The sequence below is a fragment of the Mauremys mutica genome, chromosome 2, assembly GCF_020497125.1.
Source record: "Mauremys mutica isolate MM-2020 ecotype Southern chromosome 2, ASM2049712v1, whole genome shotgun sequence".
Lineage (NCBI taxonomy): Eukaryota > Metazoa > Chordata > Testudines > Geoemydidae > Mauremys > Mauremys mutica.
Window position 1 is genome coordinate 93,709,977 of NC_059073.1, and position 26,873 is coordinate 93,736,849.

A 26,873-nucleotide genomic window follows, 5' to 3' on the forward strand; every position below is an offset into this window, starting at 1 on the left:
CGCTCCCCTCCCCCCCCGCAACCGCTTTTCGAACTGGCGCACAACTAGGGCGCGAGGCTGCCTCACTCAAACGCCTGATGGAAACGAGACTCTCCGCCGTGGCCGGCGTAGGAAACGGCTCCCTGTCGCAACGTGCTACCGGCCGCAGTTACTGGTAGGCAGTGGAGTGTACGAAACTGCTATTGTAAAAAAAAACCTGCCCCCTGCTGTAGCAAATGCCTACAGATGGCAGCCTGTCCCCTGCCCTCATGGCCAGTAGTCTCTAGACCGTGCCTGACACATGTAAATCCAACCTGCTCTTAAAAATCTCCGCTGAGGGAGATTCCCTTCCCTAGGCAATTTATTCCAGTGCTTAACCACCCTGACAGGAAGTTTTTCCTAATGTCCAACCTAAATCTCCCTGGCTGCAGTTTAAGCCCATTGCTTCTTGTCCTATCCTCAGAGGTTAATGAGAACAATTCTTCTCCCGCCTCCTTGTAACAACCTTTTATGTACTTGAAAACGGTTATCATGTGTCAGGTTTCCCTCATAGGTCATGTTTTCTAGACCTTTAATCATTTTTGTTGCTCTTCTCTGGACTTTCTCCAGTTTGTCCACTTCTTTCCTGAAACGTGGCACCCAGAAATGGACACAATACTCCAGTTGAGGCCTAATCAGCGTAGAATAGAGCAGAATAATTATTTCTCATTTCTTGTGACACTCCTGCTAATATATCCCAGAATGATGTTCCCTTTTTTTTTGCAGCAGCGTTACACTGTTGACTCTCATTTAGCTTGTGGTCCACTATTACCCCCAGATCCCTTTCCACAGTACGCCTTCCTAGGAAGTCATTTCCTATTTTGTATGTGTGCAACTGATTGTTCCCTCCTAAATGGAGTACTTTGCATTTCTCCTTATTGAATTTCATCCTATTTACTTCAGACCATTTCTCCAGTTTGTCCAGATTATTTTGAATGTTAACCCTATCCAAAGCACTTCCAACCCCTCCCGGCTTGGTATCATCCACAAACTTTATAAGTGTACTCTCTATGCCATTATCTAAATCACTGATGAAGATATTGAACAGAAATTTATTCAGAACTGATCCCTGCAGGACCCCACTCGTTATGAGCTGCCAAAATCTTAACTAGTTCCCTACCGGGTCTTTGGTGGCACTTTGGCGGTGGGTCCTTCAGTGCTGCCAAAGACCTGGAGCGAGTGAAGGACCCACTGCTGAAGTGCCGCCGAAGACTCGGAGCGCCACCCAGTGAGTACAAGCCCCATGTGTTTTTTCACGTGTTTTTTTTTTAAGTCATCCCTGCGGGGGCCCCGTCTAAACTGTTTGAATCGGGCCCCGCACTTCCTAAAGATGGCTCTGCACATCAGGGTTGCAAAATTGTACGGGGGCTGGGTAGGGAAGGCTGTGCTTTCCAAAACAGCCTGTTCCCCCGTCTGACCCCCACCCATGTCCTGCCCCTGACTGCCCCCTCAGAACCCGCAAGGGCCGCAAGCAATCCATCAAAAAAAACCCCGCTCCTTCCAACCCTGATATTCTATGAAACAATGTTAACCAGGATGACTTTAAGTGAGGAGTTTCTGTAACTAACTGACCACTGGAGGGGGTATTGGGAAATTCGGTGGAGTGTACAGACACTTGAGGGGGGGAAGGGGAGGGGTGTAAGGCAGGCCGGGTTTCACTGATTTAAGTCTCCTGCTGCAGCACCTCAGTAGGTTACATCAAAGAAGAGCTGCAGAGACTAGGCATTGGAATGCCTGTGCCTTTAAGAACCCAGCCCTGGGAAGCCCCTGCTGAGAGGTGCTGACTGTGAGAGGGGAAATAAAAAAGCCCCTTGGCTCCCCCCACCCTATTTTTTTTGCCACACACTGGGGTCTCAGACCACCGGGGTAACTGTTACCCCCTCTGTCCCTGCCTGTGCCGGGGGGTTGCCATCTGTCACGCTCTGGTAACGCCTCACCTCTAGGCAGGGCCACCCAGAGGATTCAGGGGGTCTTCGGTGGCGGGGGTCCTTCCACTCCAGGTCTTCAGGGCACTTTGGCGGCGGGTCCCGGAGTGAGTGAAGGACCTGCCACCAAACTGCCACCAAAGACCCGGAGCGGAAGAAGCTCCGGGTCTTTGGCAGCGGGTCCGTCACTCGATCTGGGTGTGTTCGGCGGTACTGACTGACCTGCTGCCAAAGACCCACCAAAAACTTTCATGGGGGGACCCTAAAAACTCTTGTGGGGGCCCCTGCGGGGCCTGGAGTAAATTGCCCCACTTGCCCCACCCCCAGGCCGCCCTGCCCCTAGGCTTAACTCTGGCTCCTTCCCCCCATCCCTGATTTTGCCCTTCAGCCCCTGTCCTAACCCTGCCCCCAGCTGCTCTCCTTGACCAGACCATTGCCACCCACCCGCTCAATAACATCTGCTGAAGCCACTGCCCTTCACCCTGCCCTTAGTAGGCAGAAGGTTCTGCTGACGGCTTTTTAGAGGGGTTAAAAACAGGCAAAGGGGGCAAATCGGTATCCACCGATTTGCCCCCTTTGCCTGTTTTTAACCCCTCTAAAAAGCCGTCAGCAGAACCTTCTGCCTACTAAGGGCAGGGTGAAGGGCAGTGGCTTCAGCAGATGTTACTGAGCATGCTCAGTTTGTGAGAGCGCTGAGCGCACCCTCAGTAGCACGTTCCCACAGAGAGCATTTTCCTACACTACACTACACACCCCCCCACCCCCCGTCCCGGGCTGCGCATCAGCGGACCCGCCTGCAAAGGAGCCCTACGGGGGGCGGGACAGGCGATTACAGAGGGCGCCTAACTCCTCTCTCTGCCTCGCCCAGACGTCAGGCAAATGCGCCGCGGAGCGGAAGGGCCCCTCCGGAGGACGGACGCACACGCACGCACAGCACCGGTCCCTCCCGGCGCGATGTTTGTTCCCTGCGGCAGTTCCGCTCCGCCGGACTTTGAAGGCTTCACGCTCCTGCTGGTAACCAGCCCCCACACCCCATCGCCCCCCCCCCCGGCTCAGCAGCTGGCCCGTGTCCCAGCCAAGGCCGAGCGCCCCGCGGCTCTAGCAGGTGCCAGCGCCGGGGCCTCCCTGTCCGCGCGCGGTCCCGGGAAGGGAAACTCCGCCCCCGGGGCAAGAGGGTGGTGCAAACCGGCGCGGCCGAGCCCCGGCTTCCAGCGGCCGCGCCGCGTTGGCTCTCGCTGCCTGGCGGCGGGTGTCTGGGGAGGCGGCCGAGGAGTGACCCGGCCGCCCCCGCTGAGCTGGGAAACAGAAGTGGCTGTGCCGTGACTCTGTAGTAACCTGGGGGAAGGAGGGTGTCGCTGGTTACTCCTTCTCCCCCCTCCCGCACGCAGTACACGGGCTTAACTGTAGGGATGCGAGTCAAGTTAAGCACTGTATACCTGCTTGCAGGATGGGGTCCATGGTAGGTGCTATATATTCAAATACCCTTTCGTCGCTTTCGGGAGTGCCACATACTCTTTCCAAAGCCATCCGTAGCTGAGTTTGGTGCAGTCTTTTAAATTAAGCTTTTATTTCTACTAGCAAAACCATTGTCCTGTTGTACAACTAAATGTTCATTGTTTGCCATACTAAGGCTAATCTTTATGGATAATAGAGGCAGTATGTTGTTTTTTTCAATAGTGCACATCTTGTAATGCAGTACTGATCTATTAGCATAGGAATGCAATATGAAAGATACCTGCCTTCCAATATGTAAAAGGAAGCTTCAGCTTTTCATCTCCCATTTTTTAAATATTGGGTAAGAGGGGAGTAATTTGAGCATACACTTAAATATTTAAGTTGTTGTGTTTTAATTTATTAATTTGAATACTACACATAGTTGTGTCATCTCAAAAGTCTCAATTGAATGTATAAAAACTGTAATATCAAAATAGCCAATAGATGTCACTAGGTGTTAATAATTTCTTTATTTGGTTTTAAAGAATATTTTCATGATCTGTCTAGCAAAAAATTAAGGCCCCAAATTTGTAAACACTTATCAACATGCTTAATTTTATATTGAAATGGGACTATTCTCAGATGTAAATTTAAGTATAAGTGGTTGCAGGATCTAAACCAAAGTTTGCATTAGTAAAGCTGTTCACAAATTAGCTTTTTTTCTTTAAAATCTAATGGCAAGGGCTTACTCTTCAGCAGGGGCGGCTCCAGGCCCCAGCACGCCAAGTGCGTGCTTGGGGTGGCATGCCGTGGGGGGCGCTCTGCCGGTTGCCGGGAGGGCGGCAGGCGGCTCCGGTGGACCTTCTGCGGGAGGTCCACCAGAGCCGTGGGACGGGCGACCGGCAGAGCGCCCCCTGCGGCGTGCCGCCCTGCTTGGGGCAGCGAAATGGCTAGAGCCGCCCGTGTTCTTCAGTATTTGTGATTAGTCTAATTAGGAAAAGAATTCAGATAACTTCATTTCTGAATTCAATTTTTTTACTGTAATTCAGGATATAGAACACAAATGTGTTGTTTTAATGCTAAGAATCTTCTGTTCTTTCAGCCCGCTGTATCAGTTGGGAATGTTGGCCAGCTGGCGGTAGATCTAGTTATTTTTACCCTTGACATGCCTAAAGTTGGTTACTTCTATACTGATTGCCTGGTGCCAATGGTTGGGAATAATCCATATGCAGCAGCAGCAGCAGAAAACTCAACGGAGTTGAGTATAAATGCTGAAGGTATGTACTAAAAGTGTATTTCCAGTGTTCCAAAACTATGTCTCAAATGTTCAGTTGTTCATTGCATGTTTGGGGCCCTATACAGAGAGACTCCAGTGGAAATGGAGCTCCATGTGGGTGGAGGGGGTACACCCATGTTATGTTCACTGTAGGATTGGGATTGTAGTTTCCTTTTAAAGACAGCTTGTGCTGAAACGGAAAACTACATTGTTGAAAAGATATAGTATGTGCCTTTTTATTTAGCTAAATTACTGTTCCAGTCCACTTTCCAGACCAAAATAGCCACATTCCCATTCTTAGTTTGCTTAAGTGAACCACTTTAAATGAGGAGCTGTACAAGAACTCTTATGACTTATCACTAGGGCTGCAGGTTTATCACGTGAGGAGCAATGTTTACCTAAAAATATATTGCTCAGTGATAATTCTAAGGAAGTTAGCCTTAACATGAAGGACTGAAAACATTCATCCAAGTCCTCATCAGTGTTGTCTCTCTCCACCGATGGGTATATTGTGGTGCAGACGAGTATAAGCATGACACTTCCACATCTCTGTACAAAGCAGGCTGCTGGCCAGACATTTGCAGGTTGGTGAGCATCTGGCCTTTGCAGACAAGCATTTGCGTAGTTAAAGGATAGATCAAGTGTGCATAGTATTTCACACACATCTGGTACAATCAATCCATCCTATAAGGCTTGTCTAGGCCCAATAGGAGAGGATAGTTGTGGATGTGCTTGATCATCCCAGAGCCATTCCATTACTTATCAAGAGGGAAAATTGTTCGCAGGTATAAATGCAGCCCTTGTTGGTGGCAATTTTTCTTCGTTTGTCTGCTTCTTGGAAAACATCCACCAGTGTAGTTCTGCAAGTGTCATAATGTTGGTCTTCAAATGGTAAAGGTGTGTTTGACCTCATCAGTGACTCTCTGAGCTGTTTTGAGAACCTACAGAGGGAAGAAAGAGTTCTTCAGAAGCTGAATTAAATGCCTTCCAGTAAGATAAAGTGGTGTTTCCAGCCAACCTTCAAGTAGTGTCACATCCTGAAAGAGTGGGAACCTGGCAGTGTGGCAGCTTTTAATGGTCTGAGTGAGAGAAAGATATATCTCTGAGGAATATACAAGAATTCTGTTCCCTAGCAGCAGGCACAAAAAACCAGAATCTTGTGGAATAATTGGGCAGAGTCTCTCAGAGAGAACATTTGTTTTGTGCAAAAATCCAGAGTTTAGTAGTATCTCTTTTTGTGGCACTGATGGCATGCAAGCTAATTTTAGTGTCAGTTTCCTCATGGGAACTATAAAGAAAAGCCTCAGAACAGTGCCAGACAGCAGTTTCACTACACCGTATGATGATGATTTTTTGAGCAATTCTTTGCCTGCTGGAGTGTTTTAACTGCAAGGCACACAGTTAACCATCCTTTGTTTGAATATGAGATGATAGCTTCTTCAGCTTGACGTTGGAGATGATTTATCTACTGGATAGGTGCAATACCTTGGAGCCTCTTCTATCTGGAAATATTTTTAATTGATTTATCTGCATATGTGTCAAACACAAGGTGGACTTGGTCATAGGTCAAGTATTTTCTCTGTAACCTCGTAATGAAATGTTAAGCCAAATCTCATCAGTATTAATGGTTTCTGGTTTGTCAAGAGCTTGTACATTAGCCATACCATCTATGATTGCTATTCTGAAAGGCCTCTGCTGGCAAAAGGTACTGGTCACATTTTCAGGTGCTGGGTGAGGAACAACATGAAGAATGCGCATTAGTTTGCTTTTTGCATGGCACATATGCATTGTTCCATCACATTCAAACATTGATTGTGGTACCATGGGTAACTTGTACTTTATCAGCTGTACTAGGAATTTGTTATGGATTTTGGAATTAATTGTTAAACCAACAGCCACTTGTAGTGATAACTGTGCAGCATATGCATAATCTATCATGTATATGTTGGAAACCTGCCTGTAGACATGCAGACTCACCCCTTCGGCGCTTCCTGCTGGTCTCTCAGGGAATTAGCTCTTTTCCAGCCAGGAGCGCCCTCTGCAGGCCGGTGATCCGCCTGTCCTCTTGGCCCGTGTATCCCTCCCTGGACCCCGTTGCCCTTTTAACTGGGGTGCTGCCCCCTGGCAGTCTCCCACCAATCTGGGTCTCCCTTCCCTGGGAAACCCCCAACCCACTATCCCCACTTTGCCTCAGTTTTGCCCAGTCTCCATCTAGCCCCCGTTCACTGGGGCAGACTGCAGTATCAGCCACTCATCATAGGCAAAAGGGTTTGGACCTGCTGCCTTTGCCTATCCCTTGGGCTGCCCCCTGCAACTCCCGGTACCTCTTGGCCTTATGCTAGGCCACAGCCTGGGGCTTTCCAGGCAGGAGCTCCCCAGCTCCTCTGCCTTTCCCCAGCCCTGTGCTACTCGGGTACCCTGTGTCTAGCTCCCTACAGGCAGAGGGAGACTGCCTGGGCCTCTGGCTCACAGCCTTTTATAGGGGCCAGCTGGGCCTGATTGGGGCATGGCCACAGCTGAGCCTACTTTCCCCAATCAGCCCAGGCTTCTTGCCCCAGCCACAGCCCTCTCCTGGGCTGTTTCAAGCCCCGCTGAGCAGGAGCAGGTAATCACTCGGCTATACTGCCTTTCACTCAAGCACTCCTACATGAGTCTTTGTGATAAAATGGCAGCCTTGTGCCCCACTTGCTTACTGTAATACTTGGTGGTGCTGAAGTCACTGCAACCACCAGTGCACCACTTAAAGTAGCAGTACAGGTCTTGGAATATTATTTTTTTTTGTTAGCAGCAGCTTTGGATTCTTGAAACACCCACATACTGCAGGACAAAATGCTTTTCAGTAAAAATGTAGCAGTTGCAGACAGTCTTCATATTACTGTTGACATCAGTGCTTTCTTTTGCTTTGGATAGTTCCATGTCTTTTGCAGCTTTGAAGGATATGCGCTATGATTTATTTCTGTGGACAGGATTGCTAAAAACTGCATCCATATCCCACAGTTCCACTTCAATAAGTGGTTTAAGAGCCTTTTTGAGTAACATTTGTTCCTCTTCAATCATGTTTGAAGCACGTTTCTCTGTAATTAGTTTCTGCAGCGACCATTGCTAACATCTTCCCACTCATAAAAGCAATGGTTTCCAACCATGGATTGCACCCCAAAATGGAGTCGCACCATCAGCAGATGAGTTATGGGTCCAGTTGGCCATGCTGTCTGCCCCCAGTGTTTCCATACCTGGTCCACGAATGCTGCACCAGGAGGCTGTCACTTTTATCTACAAAATGGCAGCCTCCTCATGGCATGACCTTCGACATATGGTGCTTGTGAGGTCACGTTATGTGGAGGCCGCCATTTGGTAGATCAAAACAGCCTCCTGGTGTTTGTGGAGCAGATACAGACAGGTTGGCTGTGCGGATGACAATTGGGCCATTTGCATCATCCAGCTCAGGGACCTGAATGCAGAAGATCCTTATCTGTGGGCAGCAGCCTTATCAACAGAGCTCCTCTATGCTTGAGCTGGTGGGAGCCTATGCTAGCCTTTTCTGAGATAGGATTCTGCAGTGGCTTGTAAAGTCCATAAGGTAGGGCCCATATCTTCCTTTATGGCAACCTGAGTACTCCATTGGCACTCTAAAAAATCATTGTAAGTCACTGTTTCTCTATTGCCCTAGGATCACCACACAGGGCCTTCTTAAGTCCTGGCTGCCTTTGCTTAACAGTGAATTCCTCTTTGATTTGTGATGAGGCACAATGGACTCATTTTTACACTGAATACCTGCTTCAGCCTCAAGCAGTGACTCTAGTGTTGCTGTTATGAACAAAAAACAGGAATTCAAGAAATGTGCTTGCAAATATGATGAGGCTTTCTTTGATTTGATTATAGCTTCACCAGAATTTTGGTCAAGAACGAAGAAAGGCCAAAATGTCTGCTATGTCACACAGTTATCTAGTGAAAGCAGGACACCTAATAAAGTTAAATTACACTTGGAAACCCTTCACTAAGAGCATATAAGAAAACGAAGGTAACTTTTCTAGTGCTGGAAAAAAGAACTTTTGCGTCAGCAAGTGCAATTCAAGAGAGCCATGTCCGTCTCTGAGCAAGCTCAGAAAGCACCATTTGAGGTGAATTACCATATCTCTCAGTCCAAGAAGCCTCACGAAATTGGATAGATTTTGATTTTTGCCAACTGCAATCAATATGGTGAACATAATATGCTGGGAAACTAAGGCAAATAAACTCAAAGCCATACCACTCTCCAACAACACAGTGAAGCAAAGGATTGAGGTGATAGCAGCAGATCAGTAAAACACACTGGTCGAGCATCTGAAAAACATGATGCTTTTGCTCTTCAAGTGATGTGAGCACTGAGGGCTGTGATGCACATTTCTTGATTTTAGTGAAATACACATGGGAAGGTGCAATTCTCTAAGTCACTGTGTTCTGTCTCCCTCTTTCCAGTCATGAGATGGCACAAGGAATGTTCAAGTGTCCTGTGGGGCTACATGTAAGACAAAAATATACTGTATGATTACATTGTGGGCTTTTGCACAGATGGAGCTTTGTCTATGGCAGAACACACAGCAGGTCTGCATGCCTTGATAAAGTTACTCCGTCTGCTGTATGGAGTCATTGCAGGAGTCTCAGAGAACAACTGGTATCTAAAGCTCTGAGTCCAGAGCTATGTGATGTTTTGCAGCTGATCTCCTCTGTTAGGAAGGAGAGAGATCACTTGACCATTACCTGTTAGATTCACTCCCTCTGGGGCACCTGGCATTGGCCACTGTCGGTAGACAGAATACTGGCCTAGATGGACCTTTGGTCTGACCCAGTGCGGCCATTCTTATGAACTACATCAAGGCTCAGTCTCTTTGCACATGTCTGTTTGCAAAACTTGGTGAAGAAATGGGGTCTGATCATGATGTGGTGTTATTCTACAGTGAAGCTCTTTGGCTGTCATAAGAACATAAGAACCTAATAGGGAGTGGGACCTAACAGGCAATGATCAAGTGATCTCTCTCTCCTGCCATCCATCTCCATCCTCTGACAAACAGACACTAAGGACACCATTCCTTACCCATCCAGTTCTCTTTTAAATGATGTTATAGCCCTAGCCTTCACAACCTCCTCAGGTAAGGAGTTCTACAAGTTGACTGTGTGCTGCGTGAAGAACTTCTTGGTATTTGTTTTAAACCTGATGCCTATTAATTTCATTTGGTGACCCCTAGTTCTTGTATTATGAGAATAAGTAAATAACTTTTCCTTATCCACTTTCTCCACATCATTCATGATTTTATATACCTCTATCATATCCCCCCTTTTCTAAGCTGAAGAGTCCTAGCCTTTTTAATCTCTCCTCATATGGGACCCGTTCCAAACCCATAATCATTTTAGTTGCACTTTTCTGAACCTTTTCTAGTGCCAGTATATCTTTTTTGAGATGAGGCGACCACATCTGTACGCTGTATTCGAGATGTGGGCGTACCATGGATTTATATAAGGGCAATAATATATTCTCAGTCTTATTCTCTATCCCTTCTTTAATGATTTTTAATGATTTAATGTCAAGAGGAAAAGTACTTGGATGATTTTTTTTTAAACAGAGAGAGCTGTGTATCTGTGCAATAGACTGCAAAAAGGATGAATTTAGCTTTCTGTGTGACCAAAGGAAGATGTGCTTATGTCACCAACATATTTAGGGAAACTAAATGAATTGAATACAGGTCTGCCAGGAAAAAACACCCACATCCTTCATCTGAATGATTTGAATCACAGGATTCATGAGAAAATTGTTGCCTGGAAGAATAATCTATTGAAGACAACCTATGAATCCTTCCTGCAGCTTTGCCCTTTTGGAAGAGGCTGCTGCTGTCAAAAGCTGGCTTACCATTTCACCAAACTCTGGTTCCAAATGCTTAGCTAGTAACTTCCACCAGTTCAGTGGTTTGATTTTCTTTAAAACTTCAGTGCCAAAAGTATTGAATTTATTTTTAATAAATTATTGAATATTTGTATTTAGTTTAAATGATTAAATTATACTAAATTTAGGCCTTAACAATGATTATCATAATTTTAAATACCTTTTTCTATTTCAAAGTCTATTTAATTTAAATCAAATCTGATTTAAATTAATTTTTATTTAGAATATCCTTTTTTATCCACTGTTATAAATCATATTAATTTGAACATGTCTAACCCTACATTATGCACTTGTTTTCTCTTTACACAACTTTTTGTTGTTTTTTGCAGTGTATTCTTTACCTTCTAAGAAGCTTGTAGTTCTCCAGATCAGATCACCGTTTGTAAAGGTACGTATATCATTGGTTGTTCCCACTGAATCTGTTAAAAGCTGAATAAGAAAATGTTCGTATCCAAATTCTTTAGCAGTCAAGATTCATGTTAACCATCTTATGAAATAAACCCAAAAGTAACTCTAGCTGGAGAAAGTTTCCAGTACAGAAAATCACTTTTCTTTAAAACGACACTAAAAATTGTTTCTGGCAAGGCTTCTATCCAGCAAATATATAAAATAATGGGAAATAAGTTGGAATCAAAATCTTTCTAAACTGTTGTAACTAGTAAGATGCTTATCAAACAAATACAGTTGAAAATTGTCTTTTCTCAGCAGTCCACAACCAGAGTTTAACAGTAGATAAACAATTAGGTAATTAATGGCAAATTGGACTTAATCATATGATAGGTGCATGATGTATATTATTTAGTTATTGTCACATGCATCCGACGAAGTGGGTATTCACCCATGAAAGCTTATGCTCCAAAACGTCTGTTAGTCTATAAGGTGCCACAAGACACTCTGCTGCTTTTACAGATCCAGACTAACACGGCTACCCCTCTGATATTTCACTAGGATAGTGGCAGTATTTAATCCATTTATTTTTGGAAAATATCTCCTTATAATTAAGGCTACGTTTTAGTGACGGGTATTTTTAGTAAAAATCAGACAGGCCATGGGCAGTAAACAATAATTCGTGGCCCGTGACCCATCCATGATTTGTACTATATACCCCCTGACTAAATCTGCAAGGCAGGAGGGCGCTAGCAGGCTCCCTACTTGGCTCTGCCCCTCCCTGGAAGCAGCAACATCCTCCTCCCTCTACTCTTAGGCAGAGGCATGGCCAGGCAGCTCTGTGTGCTGCCTCTGCCCTGAGCACCGGCTCCGCAGCGCCCATTGGCCGGGAAGTGCAGCAAATGGGAGCTACGGAGGTAGTGGGCAGAGCCCCCTGGCCTTACTTCCACCTAGTAGCTGAGGGATGTCACCGCTTCTGGGGAGCACCTCCCAAGGTAAGGACTGCCCAGAGCCCTCACCCCCTCCTGTGCCCCAGCCCTGAGCCCTCCTCCAACACCCAAACTCCTGCTGCTGGTGGGTGTGGTGGGCTCCCCACGTCACTCAGAGGAAGGAAGAAAGCGTTAGTGGCCCAAGCCCTAACTCACTTTTATACTCTCTCACGCTCTACCCAAGGCTGGCCAAGCCTGGGTATAATGTAAGAAGACAACGGGGGAAGGGCAGATGGGCCCAGGTTGGTTAAGGTCCGCTGTTGATTTCCAAATTGCTCCAGCTCTCAGGAGGGTTTTTTGGGGGTGTTCCGTTCTGCAACCTCTGTTGCTGATGCTTTTTGTACCAGTCCAAACCGGCTTTCTGTTTTGTTTTTTTTTGTTTTTTTCCCCCCACTTTCCCAAAACACACTGGCTCCAGGGATGGAAAGCTCTGCGCTCCGCCACCCCCTCCTCCCTCCCTCCCAGTCATCTCACCTGTGTTTTTCATCTCTGCAGCCCTGGTTCAGTGGACTTTTTCTTTTCCTGTGGCTGGGTGAAAGATAAACACCGCTGCAGACTTTTTTGTCTAGCACTGTGACCTTGGACTGAGGCCAGCGTCGTCTTGTCGGACTGAGCTTGCTAGCTGCAGTGTTGAGTTAATCCATTCTGCTCTCTTCCTCCTTTGGCCTCTTGCAGCCTCCAAAGGAATCTTTCATTCCACACTCACACATTTGATCCTTCCCAAAATGCCCTGCAATGCTTGCAACAGAGTTAGTAATATACAATGCATATGCAATGCTGATTTACCTCCCTATGGGACCCCTTGAAGGAGGGAGTCTTTGGGCCTGTGACATATGTACTTTTAGCAGTCTTTCTTCTGGGGTAGGAAATGGAGGAGTGTCTAGATTAACCTCCTCCCTAGCCTTAAAAGGGATTTACCTAAGGCGGGAAACCTTTGTTTGATCCCCATCCTCCTACAGAGGAAAAGAGCCAGCAGTGTCCAAGGTGGTATTTTGTATCAGGTGACAGTACCACTTGACCTGGTAGTGTGTCAGCTATGTCCCAGGATGCCTCTCAGGAAAGAGAGAGATTAGCATCTTCATGGTCTTATTGTTTCTTCCTATCAAGGCTGTGATGGCTGGTTGGCCCATCAAGGCTGTGATGTCTGGTTGTCTCCCAAATACACACACAGTTGTAATAGTCAATGTTCCTATGTAACAAACTTTAGATACAGAAATTATACATGCATACAAATTGGAAAATCACATTCAGTAAATCATAACCTTTCCAATGATGTACTTTATGCAAGATGACTCATGTAAGGTATCTTAGTTATACCATATTCATACCATAACCATATTTCTATGAAGAATATGGGGTGTAATGTCACAAGATTTACCACTAGGAGCTGGATGAGGCCTTTAGATACTAATGTATGAAAATAGCTGGTAAATGTTGACTTGATTCATAATCATAAGCATTGTAGTTAAGCTTGGTTCCATCCTTAACCTTCCATTTAAAAACTGTATTCTAAAATAAAGACTTAACAGGCATGAGGAAAATCTTGTTTTAGTTAAATGAACATGATCTTGCATCATCCCAAAACATTAAAAGCATTACAAACCATAACAATTGTAGCTTTTTGTCATTTCTTAAATACCTAATCTATCATTCTGCTTCTTCTCTTCCATCTTGATATCAAGAACAAATATAGGTCATTTTGTCAAACACTGCTTTCTTGGGTGAAAAGCAGTAGATGTGCCAAAGTCATTCTTCTATCAAGCAGCCATGCATATCAATGTGATGATCAGCAGCTTCATGGGTATGTTCATATGCGTGCTTTAAGGAATTTAATATTCCTGTTCTTTTCCATAAAGTTAACTGACATGTTTTCCATTTGGCATAGGTCCCATTACTTTAAGTATATTTGATATGGTTCCTTTTGCTTAGCTGTGTGTGTGTGTGTGTGTATATGTTGTGCAAACCTATTAGGGCTGTCAAGTGATTAAAAAAATTAATTGTGTGATTAATCACAGTTGCAGTCAAACTGTTAAACAATATTAGAATACCATTTAAATAATTTTGGGGTTTTCTATATTTTCAAATATAGGGTCAGGGCTGGGGGTTCTGGGTTTCAGCCCTGCTCTGGGCTTTAGCCCCCCTCATGGTGTGGGGCTTAGCTCCAGGCTTCAAGCCGCTCTTCCCCCTCCCCCCCTCAGGGTTTCAGCCCAGTGCAGGACTCAGGGCTTCAGTCCCCTCTCAGGGCGTGGGGCTGGGGCTGCTCCAGGCCTTAGCTGCCGCCTGGGAAGCTGCAGATGAAGCCTCCACCCCATCCACAGGTATGCGATGAACACATTAAAGAAATTAATGGGTTAATTTTGCTTTCAGTTAATTGCAGGCATTAACTGAAATTAATTGCCCGCCTTATTTAATATGTATGTAATAGAACTGTAAAGGGATGCTTTTAGGTTATAGTTAAAACTGAATTTTAGTTTGCATCTCAGTTTATCCTGGCTGTTTGTTTTTCACATTACAGCTTGGATAATAGATGACTCAGATTAATCCTCAGTTATTGTTAACTTTTGATCAGTTTAAGCTTCTGCTCTTTTACATTAGTAGGACATTGCAATGTTAAGCTTACAAAATAATCCAGGGTAATGTTAATTCTTTTAAAAATAAGCATTTTTCAATGATTGAGGGCATCACAATCCATGATTAAAAAATGTGACATCACTGTTTTTGTAGAAGACCTACTGTTACTTCAGTTAAACAAGACTTCAGTGTATTAAAGGAGTCTTGAGGTCTATAAATATTTCAGTATGATGGGGGTAGTCTGCACCTTAAGGGTACTAGGTGCTGTGGGTTCAGCCCATCCCGTCATAGTGTGGCCCTTTAAAATTGTGAAAGGTTCTATATCTGTGTATAATTTAGAAAAAAGGCTGAGGAGATATAGATAGAGAGGAAGTGTGTGAGGGAATGAGTGGCGTTCGGGAGGAAGTCCTGTCACTGTCTGTTAGCCAAAAGGGCTCGTTCCCCCCCGGAGCTTACCTAATTACACCAAGGAGGCACGGAAGACAGGAAGACGAGTACCACACCCTTTATTGATCGGTCAGCTGAGCGGGTGCTCTCATCGGCTAGTGCCAGAAGAGAGAGACACTTTACATAGGTGACCTGGTCCATTTTTATAATCAGTAACAAACAACTTAGCCTACGTCTTTTTACGTCATTTGGCTGATCTGTAGAACCTGTACATGTATCTGTTAGGGGATAATTGGGTACGCAGGACACATATCATTTTGTGGGGGACACAAGATACATCTGTTGAGGATACATTTGTCATTCTAAAGGGGACACAAGATACATCTGTTGACCCTTTGTACTAAATACGTTGGAGACATACATGGGAACACAGCTGCATACACAAATAACTTGGGGAGCCAAACAAGCTGATAAGAAGATAGCTGACATAGGTACATACACGTCCGTTGTTCTATTAAGTTCTTTAAGCTTTCCAACATCTTTAAGAGCCTGGGGCCAAGAGATTTTACAGAGTGGGTGGGTCAAGGTTGCTATAGTCTTACCCAACTGCTGCCTCCTCCCTGATAGCAGGGAGACAGCAGCAGGAAAAGACTGGCCTGTTGAACCTTCTGAGTTGAAGAACTAATTGGGGAGAAGGAGCAGCTGGTTGAGGCCCTCCTAGGAGGAAACCCAAGGACTCCTGGCCTAAGGAGTGCTGTAATAACTGCCTGAATTACCCAGCTCCGAGAGGAGAGTATGGGGCTCTTGCCATAAGGGGAGAAACTATGACTGTTTGTTTGATGTATATATGCTGTTCCATGAGGAGAGCAAGGGGCTCTGAGTTTTGGGAGAGAGAGAGGGATTGGCTACCTTACAATGCCAGCTCTAGGAAGGCGACTGAGCGGGACCTGTCTTCTGAACCAGGGCAAGAGCTGATTGGGACTCTTAAATGGACCCACAGTGGGGTGAAAGTGGCACAACTAACAATGAGTTACTTTGTGGAAAGACTTAATAAATCAGACCCCACAAAGGGGATACATGTTTTGAAGCAGGTTAATCAGGGAGTCTGATTGAAAGAAACTGGGGAAGGCGAGTGCTGAGTGCAATTACCCAGCAGGTCAGAGATGATGCAGGGGTAGAGTTCCAGTCAGTGAACATTTAAGTGCCAACCCTGCCTCCAAAGTGTAGGCTTGGGAATCACCTGATTGGAATTGACATGAGCAATCACTTGAACAAGAAAAAACTGTTACTAACCTTCTCGTAACTGCTCTTTGAGATGTTGCTCATGTCCATTTCAATACCCACCCGCCTAACCCTCTGTCAGAGTAGCCGGCAAGAAGGAACTGAGGGGGTGGCAGGTTGGCAGGACCCTATATGGACCGCCATGAAGGTGTGACCCCAGGAGGCACCCAGGCTGCCCCAAAGGATACTGTTAGGGGAAAAATTTTCTGTCTGCTGAGCATGCGGCTTGCACACACCTGATTGGAATTGACATGAGCAATCACTAGAAGAAGATGATTTACTTCCAAAATGTGCCATTGTGTGTTGCAGATTGCTGATCAGCTTATGTTTTGCAACCTCAGATTAGCCTGTGGGTTTGACTTGTGGAAGAAAGCAATTCCTGTTCTCTTTCATTATCAGGTTGAGGCCCTAGAAGATTACAATTACCCTTTTACACAAGTAACCTATATTACTATTTACAGTATTCTTGCATTTTATGATTTATTCCAGTACGCCACTACGATACTTACTTTCACCTGCTATTCAGAAAACAGCTGGAGAGCTAATGCAGAGGCTAAACTGGAAAGAGATGGAAAAAGTCGCTGCTTACCCAGGAGTAAATGATACAGACATGGTACTACGTATTCCTGGAGGTGGCATCACAACATTATTATTCAGTGAGAGGTGGGTGAGCTGGCTGATGTTAAAGGGAACCATAGTAAGATGTTAGAAGTCCTTGTTTTTATTACCCAGCTACAATCTACTTTTGCCTGTTTAGTCAGATCCCACGAAAAATGACCATTGTCTTTTCGTGGGATGCTGTGTATATTATTTGTAATGGTATTCTTCAGAAAAACCTGTAGGAGTAGAACAGGAGATTGTCATCCCCAGAACAAACCCATGATTGAGAGAAGATTTACATGATGTATAAAAACCCTAGCAAAATAGAGCTGCAGCACAGTAGCTAACAATCTGCCTTTCATATGTTTTTTGAGGGGGCTGGAGAGGAAAAGGAGGAAGGCAGCAATCAAGATCATAACTGAAACACTTGCCCTATTTGATAATTAAGACCAATCTTCTACCATACATACTTTAACATATTTAAGTGCCAAATTAATGCAGAAATTATTATATCAAAATAAGATCCAGAAAACTTTCCTTGTTTGTGAGTTTGGTCCATAACAGAGAGACAGGTTGAGCTAAACAGCTTCTGTAAAGATACTTGCTTTCACGATGATTGAAATCGTTCCCAATGATATGCTCTGTCTTTAGAGAATAAAATTCTAAAACTTGATTTTTTTGAGTCTCTGACATCAGGACCAGCAGACAGTTTTTAAAAAAAAAAAGAATGCTTTTGGGTAAAAGGTTATGCTAAAAGCAAGTCTGAGTTTCAAGAATTTGACCATATAACTCACTCAGTGATTTGAGCATTGGCCTGCTAAACTCAGGGTTGTGATTTCAATCCTTGAGGAGGCCACTTAGGGATCTGGAGCAAAAATTGGTCCTGCTAGTGCAGGCAGGGGGCTGGACTCGATGACCTTTTGAGGTCTCTTCCAGTTCTAGGAGATTGGTATATCTCCAATTATTACCTATTATTACCTAACTTTTGCAATGAAGTGTGTTAAATTATTTTGTGCCAGGTACAAGAATTTACTACTTTCTTAGCAAATGTTGCCTTTCAGACCATGTGAACTTTAGCCTTGACGAGGATTAAAAATCCTGGCCTGTTCATTGATGAATGTATTATTTGGATCATGGAAGCACAGAGGAGCACCTATCAAGATTTAGACCCTATTTCACTAGGTGCTGTATAAACACAAAGTAAGAGACAATCCCTGCCTTGAAAAGCTTACAATCTAAATTTGATGCGACAAGGGAGGAGATGAGAAAGGAAACAGGTATAGAGAGGTTATGTGATTTGACCTACTTCACACAGCAAGTCAGTGGGAGAGCTGGGCCTAGCATCCAAAGTTCTTGACTTCCAGTCTACAGATCTGTGTACACCTTGCTGCCTGTCAAAGACAGTCTGACATTTTATGCACCAAATACTCTGTATCACATGCTTCACAAAGCTTAGGTTGAAGATTCCGTGTCTCTGCTTTTATCCGGCTACTATTTTTAATGACTTTCCCAATCTTGAAACTTGAATTGGGTTTAAGCTATTTGTTTTTGTGTTTTTCTTTTTTCAGGGGTGGGGAAGAGGTGAATTTAATATTTATTTAGAATAAACTTTCATATCTTTTTAAATTTGCCATTTCAAATGGGAAACTTATTCGAACAGTGTCTTCAGTTACTCAATGAAATGTGTATTTGAACATCTCCTTCTTCATTTATGGCGTTTAAGAAAGTAAGATAGTTGTTGTTCTACCCCATGACTAGAATGTCACTGCCAGTTCTGAAACATTTTGTTACACTGTTTTCTAACCCAAGTTTTATTGTAATTCCAGGTTGGAAATATTTATTATATTTGTAATGAATCACTCGTTAGAAATGATTGCTGTCTGAATTACTAATACTTCAGTACAAGCTCCCAGTATGGTGGGTGTTTTCCCTTTTCAGGCATGAGGCACATCTTTGTTCATTTTGAAACTGCAGTGAAACTCCTAGGCTAAATATTAAGGGAGGCAGCTTCCAAACTGGATTATAATTAGAATTTTTCTACTTTTCCCCCTCAGGCTTATATCAGAGGGAGCTCTATCCTGGTCCCTAATATCAAGCTACATCCATCCCAAGAATGTGTATTTGTTAGCTCAGTAGTTATACTCCTATCAGGCCTTTCCTTAATTAGCCAAATCTAATCCTCTTCCTTGTCTTATTCTGTCCCTCTTGAGATTTCCTTTCTATGTCCTTCCTGTTATCTTCAGTAAATTATTCTCCACCTATATTCATCTGGTTCCAGCAGCTATTCCCTGATTTAGCTGCCCATATCTAAGTCCTACCTTCTTTCACAGTGTGGGGGCACTGGTTTTGCAGTGTGCATATAACCGCTCCACTTTTCAGTGTTTCTAGTACATTAAGAGATTCAGGGTCAATATCAAAGGAATCTGTATGAATGCTCAAGTAGTAGTACCAAAATAGCAAACTAGCTGTGTAGCAGTTCATAAGCAGTACTCTCACAGCATAGGATCTGTGCCCCCCAAAAAGCTAAGACCAGTTTGTTGGCTTTCAGAAGGCAAACAAAAAACCTGGATTTTTTTAAATCAGTGGACTGCTCCTTTTTATGTTTGACTAAAAACTGATAAATTAATCACTGGGGGGGAGTTTTGTGTCAACTGAAAATCTGACCAATGTCTGTTCCAGTTGTTCAAATGGAATTCAAATGGCAGTTCTGTTGAAATTCTGCTCAGAAGGGGACAACATCCCTGATGCATTGGCTCTCGTTAACTACCTTAATGAATGGATCCAGCTAGTTAAAAGTGAAGTAAGTACTCTTTCAGCTTAAGGTTTTGTTTTTAGCTCTTATTGTTTTCGTTTCAGTAGCTCAAAATTAGACTCCTTCCCCTTCATGAACTTGACAGCCTTGTCAGTTGAGGTTGCATGCCAGAGTAGGTGTTGTCCTTTGCTTCCAAGGTTTAGTGGAAGCAAACTCAAACCCAATACATAGGGCCCTACCAAATTCATCATCCAGTTTGGTCAATTTCCTGGCCATAGGATTTAAAAAATCATAAGTGTTATGATTTCAGCTATTTAAATTTGAAACTTCACAATGTTGTAATTGTAGGGGTCCTAACCCATAAAGGGGTTGTGTGGGGAGGGGGATGGTGATACAGCTGTTGGCAGTGCTGCCTTCAGCGCTGGGGACAGCAGCAACACAAAAGGAAGGGGGCATGGTATGGGATTGCCACCCTTGCATCTGCATGGCTGGGGCACTGCCTTCAGAGTTGGGCACCCAGCCAAAAGCTGCTGCACTCTGGCTGCCTAGTTCTGAAGGCAGCACAGAAGTAAGGGGTGGCAATATCATGACCTCCCCCAATAACCTTGCAATGCCCCTGCAACTCCCTTTTAGGTCAGGACCCCCAATTTGAGAAATTTTGGTCTCCCTTATGAAATCTGTATAGTGTAGGGTAAAAGCACACCAAACCAGGGTTGAGAGTTCAATCCTTTAAGGGGCCATTTAGGGATTTGAGGCAAAAATCTGGGGCAAAAATCCTGCTTTAAGCAGAGGGTTGGACTAGATGACCTCCTGAAGTCCCGTCCAACCCTGATGATATTCTAAGACCAGATTTCACAGTCTGACACATTTCATGCTTGAAAAGAACATTACTATGGTGGGATGGAGTTATGCTCCTGTTTGTCTTACAGAGCTACTATAATATCAATCTGTAGCAACTATAGGTATGTAAAATGCTGCAGTCTAGTACAGCTCTGTTGCTAAATATCCCCCCCACAGGGAAATGGGAAAAGCAGACTTGCCATCTGTGCTGAATGTAATTCCAAAATTTGTAAATGTATTTTGTTCTTAAATCAGCAGAAGAGCGATGCCCCAGCTACTCCTTCACAATGGAAAATACCACATTCTTGGAGATTACTCTTTGGAAGTGGCCTTCCCCTTGCACTCTTCTGATTAGTCTGGTGTTGAATAAAATCTGTAACCTCCCTCTAAAGACTAACGGACAATGTTGGTGCTTGGCATTCACTAACATTTAACTTGAATATCCTATTTATGCAAACATTTCCTTTGATACAACATAAATATCACAATTAATGTAGGTCTCACTCTGACCAAAGAAGTGTATGGTGTGTACAGAAGTTTCGTTGGTATCTTGTGACTTTTTTCCTAATAAAATATTGTTTAAAAAAATTATTTTCCTTTAGAGGGTTAACTACACCATTTAGTATCTTGCTCACCCACCATTGCCATGAAGGTAACAAACTGATTCCTAGGAATGTGCGAGTCTAGCCTGAAGCCAGAGAGACCCTTTACCCCATCAGCCTACTCCCTCCCTCCCCCCCCGCATCTTCCTGGCAGTCTGAGCAAGCTGCCAGTGCAGTGGTCCCCAACAGCCAACAATTTTTAAGGGTTATTTTGTATTTGTACATTAAATACAAAAAACATTACATAATATGACTCAAGAAGATAAAGGGTAATTTTATATGTAAAAAGTATTAATTAAATTATTCAGCAATTACTCTTTCACCTTACCATGTGAATTTGCTCTTTCATCTACCTCTAAGAAAAATTAAGGAGTTTTAACAAAATAAATATCAAACAGTTTTCATCTTTTATTTTAAAAAAAGTAAAACATTGCTGAACTGCTGGTCCAAATATATTTATTATTCTTACCTTAACATAGAATGAAGCCTGTAGCCCTAGAGTTCTGTCCCCGGCAGGTGTGGGGCCATGGCTTCTCTCCAGCTTTGAAGCCAGACAGAAGCCACAGCCCTGCACTGGCCAAGGACAGAGAACACCAGCACCCACAGCCTGCTACATGTAGAGTAATACTGCCATGAAAGAAAACTGCTACTGGTATTAAGTGGCAAATTATTGGTTTCATTTACTATAAGATAGTTGCAGTGTTTAAACAACTGATGCCTTTAAAAACGGTGAGATTTTTACAATAATGTCTGAAGATTTAAGCTAGTTCACTTTTCTCAGACTGATTTCTAGATCATTCTAAAAACAGTCTACAAATAAATGTTCCATAAGGGAGATGGCTCAGGGCTTAAGAGGAGTGTAGCTGTCACCTTCAGCCCCCAATTAAAATCTCTCCATCAAATATCTATACAACCTATCCTAAAAGATAATCCCTCACTCTCAGATCTTGGGAGACAGACCTGTCCTCGCTTACAGACAGCCCCCCAACCTGAAGCAAATACTCACCAGCAACCACACACCACAGAACAAACACACTAACACAGGAACCTATCCTTGCAACAAAGCCTGATGCCCACTGTCCACATATCTATTCAAGTGACACCATCATAGGACCTAATCACATCAACCACACTATCAGGGGCTCGTTCCTCTGCACTTCTACCAATGTGATGTGCCAGCAATGCCTCTCTGCCATGTACATTGGCCAAACCAGTCTCTACGCAAATGGACACAAATCAGACATCAGGAATCATAACGTTCAGAAACCAGTAGGAGAACACTTCAACCTCTCTGGCCCCGCAGTAACAGATTTAAAGGTGGCAATTTTGCAACAGAAAAGCTTCAAAAACAGACTCCAACTAGAAACTTCTGAACTTGAATTAATATGCAAACTAGATACTGTCAACTTAATCTTAAATAGAGACTGGGAATGGCTGAGCCATTACACACATTGAATCTATTTCCCCATGTTTAGTAGCCTCACACCTTGTCAAACTGTCTTAAATGGGCTACCACTACAAGAGGTTTTTTTTTCCTCCTGCTGACAATAGCTCATCTTAATGAACCTCTTAGAGTGGGTAGGGCAACTCCCACCTTTTCAAGTTCTCTGTATGTATATATAGCTCCTCACTCTGTGTTCCATTCTATGCATCCGATGAAGTGGGCTGTAGCTCACAAATAAATTTGTTGGTACCTTAGAGACTACCAGTACTCCTGTTCTTTATACTAACAACATAGTGATCCTTCAGGAAGAAAAGCACTACCTGTAACTTTTGTAGGGAGCAGCTCATCTCTAGCTGAACATTACGCAAGTTTAAGGACTTAACTGTGTAAAGGTGGGAGAGGGACACAACTTGAGTATTTAGCAATCTACTTAACTGGAGGCACAAACAGTCCCATTTAAAATCAACAGTACTCACATACTTAAGAACTTTGTTGGATCCTAGCCTGAGAGCTCACCCCTTGCAGGACTGAATTGAAAATCAAAGGAAAAAATGCTGAGCTAGATTAGAGACCTGGTTCCCATGGTCGGGACCTGGAGAAACTTGAATTGATTTACACCACTGTAACAGATTAGAATCTGACCTACTGTATTTAACTGAAGCTGCAAGAATTTAGGGAACCAGAATGCTTAACTGGGAATTGGGACAAGACCCAAGGCTTAACATTCATCAAATTAAGAAAACAGTTACAGTCCTCAATGAGTGCAAGAGCTGCTTGTGGTGAGTCAGTTGCAGAAAGAGCTTTAGTGGGGTCCTTTAGTACCACAAGCGGTTACCCTGACCTGCTTCTGAAAAGCTCTTCAGGAAGGACCTGATCCTGTAAATTTACTCATGAATAGTCCCACTACAGTCAGTAAGGGTTTACAGCTGCACATCTACCTCCTTTCAGATCTCTTAAATCCAAAAGACCAAATCTTACAAATTGCAAACTGAGGTTCACAGCTATATACTAGTTACCTTCACTACTTCATATTTATTACACCCAGTAGCTTAATTTAGGCCCTGCTCCTGCAATCAAGTAGTAGGCAATGTTTTACTAGGTATTTGTAAAGCACAAAGCCTCTCCTTGACTGGGGCCTACTACTCATACAAATACAGTAGAGTGCCCTCTGAAGTTAGTGGGAATGACAGATTTGAGGGACAGCATTGGACCTTTCAAACAGGCATTTAAAGATCGCAGAATAATTGTTAGCTTGTTTTTGTGAAAAAATATTTTATTACCTCAGGCCTTTTCCAGCTCTATGGGCCTTGTACAATGCAGTTTCATTTTGACCTTTTTAAAAAAAGTTGTTCCCATAAGCTCTCTTTATTTGGCTGGGCCTATTGAGTAGTTTCAGCTGTTGGGAATCAAAGTGATTGCTTTGAGGCCCTGCAGCAACATCATTCCCAGCAGATGGGAGAGTGAGCATTGATGAGATTACTCAATTCTGTATGTCTCCACTAGCCTCAGCCTGATTTTGTATACAATATTTAGTTTAGTGCCTTCCCCCCCACCCCAAAAACAAACAAAAAAAGTATGAAAATCCTTTAGTTTCCTTTTTGGAAAACTCAAACATGTAAGCTACATTTTATCAATTTCCAAAACAAATTCACTCCTAAGCTGAGGCAGAAAAAAGGTCATGAGTTTTAAGTCAGCATTCACTACTTAAGTACTGTATTAAGTACTTAAAAGAAAGTACTTCATTTATTGTAGGATTTGGACCACCGCATTTTAACTGGCTGTATCCAAATTGCCACACACAAAAAAGCAGCTAGCTGCATTTCTGTCATTGGTAAAAGTATTATGAATATTTATAGTAGCATGATAAAGGAACTATGAAAAACAAGTGCAGATTTTCAGATCTGTAGGCTTACAAGAATCCTACCTTATAATGTTTACTTCATTATCTAAATTCATTAATTTAACCTCCTGTTTTTGAAAGCCCAATTAATATGAAGTTATGGGATTCAAAGGCATGAAAGTCATGGGGGGGTCACACAGAAATATGTAAAGAGATGTAAGTATGGTCCTATGTAGTTCACAGCCAGGGAATATGCTGCCAAAAACTGTGCTCTAGATTCTGAGTTTTCATTTTAACAAGTATTTCTAGCCTCCTGGGTGCAAAGAAAGCCTTGAAAATATAAGTGAAGTGGTAACTAAGTCTCCACACAGCCTGAAACAATAGCTCTGGGCATGAACTATTCATCTCCATGATTAATATTAATCTCAAAAGATATTAAACCTAAAACCAAAGTTATAATTTAGGCCCCAGTTCAGAAAAGCATCCCTAATTCAGGGCAATTAAACATTCTTTAGTGCTATCTTGAGTAGGAATGCTTTCCTGAATTGGGAGCTCAAAACCCAACATTAAGTATTTCTCTACTGCTCATTTCAACAGAAACATTAAACTAGATATGCTTACCTCAAAATACCTCACATTCTTCCTCACTTAAGACCCAGTTCCAACACTATCTCCTCACCCCTGACTGCTTCAGAAGTGCAGTTAGATACTGTCAATACAGAAGTCTGCTACAACCTAAAAACAAAGTATGGACAGCACAAAAGAAATTGAGTATCAAAATAATTTACAAAGCGTTACTCTATTGACTTGTAGACTTTCCTTTTTAATTCAACAAACCCCTCAATTTTTAAGTTCACCTAAGCTGCCACAGAATTTCCTGAGGAATACAGAATCCAGGTCTAGTTTGCCATACAACACAGAGGGCCTTGGATTAGTGCTAAAACAATCAAGATCAGTACATGGGTTTGAGGGAGTCAATTAAATTGATTTAACTGATTCTGAGTGGCTGGAAGAGAAGGGTGCATGAAGAACAGCAACTAATGAGAGAGTATAGGTATAGAAATGCCTACTTTGGATTTATACTTCTGGTCCTTCAGTATGCATGCTATTCCAACATAAACCATTACAACCATTTTTGTTGAGGTTCTTTGAACTCTAATAGACTAACTTATCTTGCACACTACCTCTGAATTTGGCATATGAAACTCAGTTCTGTTCCCTACAGTGATTGTTAACTTGGCCATACTGCACAAATATTAAGGTGTAAATTCAGCAGTATACATAGAATATTAATTTAAAGGCATGAACCCATTGAAGCTATAGAGAGACGCCCATTGGCAGTAATTGGCATAGTGCAACAGTTATGCCTGTGGGAAATAGAAGTTTGAGATTTTAAATGGACAAATAAGGAAATCCAACCATAATATCATATGGCAGCTTCCTCTGCAAAATCCAGTGCAAGAATCTTATGCATAAGATTAGAACAGACATGGAAAGAGTTACTTAACCAAGTATTCAAGTATCCTTGTTTTCATTATGAACGGAATGTTTGGAAAACAACAGGCAGAGTTCCTAATGGAGGCTCTCAATACTCAGCATAAAATTTGTAGTTTTCCAGTTGGGTAAGAAAAAGAAAGCCTTGAGATAAACAGTATTTCAAGAAAACTGGGATTTAATAGTTTTTCCCTAACATAATGCGCACACAACAGTATGTTGTCAATTAAAAAAAATATTTAATGCTGCCAAAATCGTATAAAAATACAATAAAAATGGCAGTACAAAGTATTTTCTAGTTTATTTCTTTTACATCTTTCTACAATTAATACAGGCATTATAAAAAACACAGAAGACAGCAAGTTATTTTGTTTTGCAAAGTAGCATGCTGGTGGTGTTCTTCATCCCCTGGATGTAGTTTACGTTGTAAACAGATAATTATGAGGCCTTCTTGGTATTTATCAGACCTCACTTTTGTTCCCGGAGAGGGGTTCATATCTTGCCTTGCATGTCAATAGTTTGCAATTTATAGATGCAGAATATTCACAAGACTTGGAGGTTTAGATGTCAGTCAGTCTCGGCCTACGACATACAACGCAAAACAAAGTCACCGATTCAGTAAAGACAAAATCAATACAGACTAAGGGCTTGGAAGTCACTATAATTGTACGGCAAACCCCCAAACTGAGAATTTGTTCCCATTTTTCACATTCGTTTCTCAGACTATTTACTCCATTACTATCCATAGTAAAACTGTTTGAAATGCCAAATCTTTTTCAGAAGAGATAAGGCAAATGCAGGTTGGAGATTCCCCAATCCAGCAGGTCACTAAAGCCCATGCCTAACTTTAAGCATGTGAGTAGTTCCATTGACTGCAGTGGGACTCCGTGAGTATTTTGCTGGACCAGGGCCTAATAACTGCTTTTTGAAATCTGAATTCCAGTCCTGTTTTAGAAGTTACAGTTCAAAGCAAAGTGACATTCCAAGTCTAAATTCTCTTGTCTGAATGAGGGAATTCCAAAACAACATTTTTAATAAAGCAAATCCTATATGACCAGAAACAAATGAAAAGAACCAACATTTGTAAACCCACATTGATTTCTTCCAGAGCACAGTAAT

General features: G+C 43.0%; 2 protein-coding genes across 4 annotated transcripts in view; one reads left to right on the forward strand and one right to left on the reverse strand.

Annotated features, from left to right (window-relative positions):
- The first annotated feature begins 20 nt into the window (after positions 1-20).
- Positions 21-21,316, forward strand: PSMG2 (proteasome assembly chaperone 2). 2 transcript variants are annotated; one of them, XM_045007709.1, is made up of 8 exons: positions 21-154; positions 2,812-2,957; positions 4,480-4,654; positions 10,897-10,955; positions 13,626-13,744; positions 16,672-16,845; positions 19,462-19,582; positions 20,633-21,316. In XM_045007709.1, exons 2-8 carry the CDS (start codon positions 2,823-2,825, stop codon positions 20,723-20,725), a joined length of 876 nt encoding a protein of 291 aa, XP_044863644.1. In that variant the 5' UTR covers positions 21-154; positions 2,812-2,822; the 3' UTR covers positions 20,726-21,316. The 2 variants fall into 2 exon arrangements, with proteins under 2 accessions (XP_044863644.1, XP_044863642.1); XM_045007707.1 differs by having other exon boundaries at positions 20,630-21,312.
- Positions 21,317-25,973: 4,657 nt separating this feature from the next.
- The window catches only part of PTPN2 (protein tyrosine phosphatase non-receptor type 2), a 54,925-nt gene continuing 54,025 nt past the window's right edge, over positions 25,974-26,873 (reverse strand). For both annotated transcript variants that reach the window (XM_045005076.1, XM_045005080.1), the window contains one exon: positions 25,974-26,336. In XM_045005076.1, the coding sequence (XP_044861011.1) occupies positions 26,315-26,336 (22 nt within the window). In that variant the 3' untranslated portion in view covers positions 25,974-26,314. The remainder of the gene's footprint in view (positions 26,337-26,873) is intronic.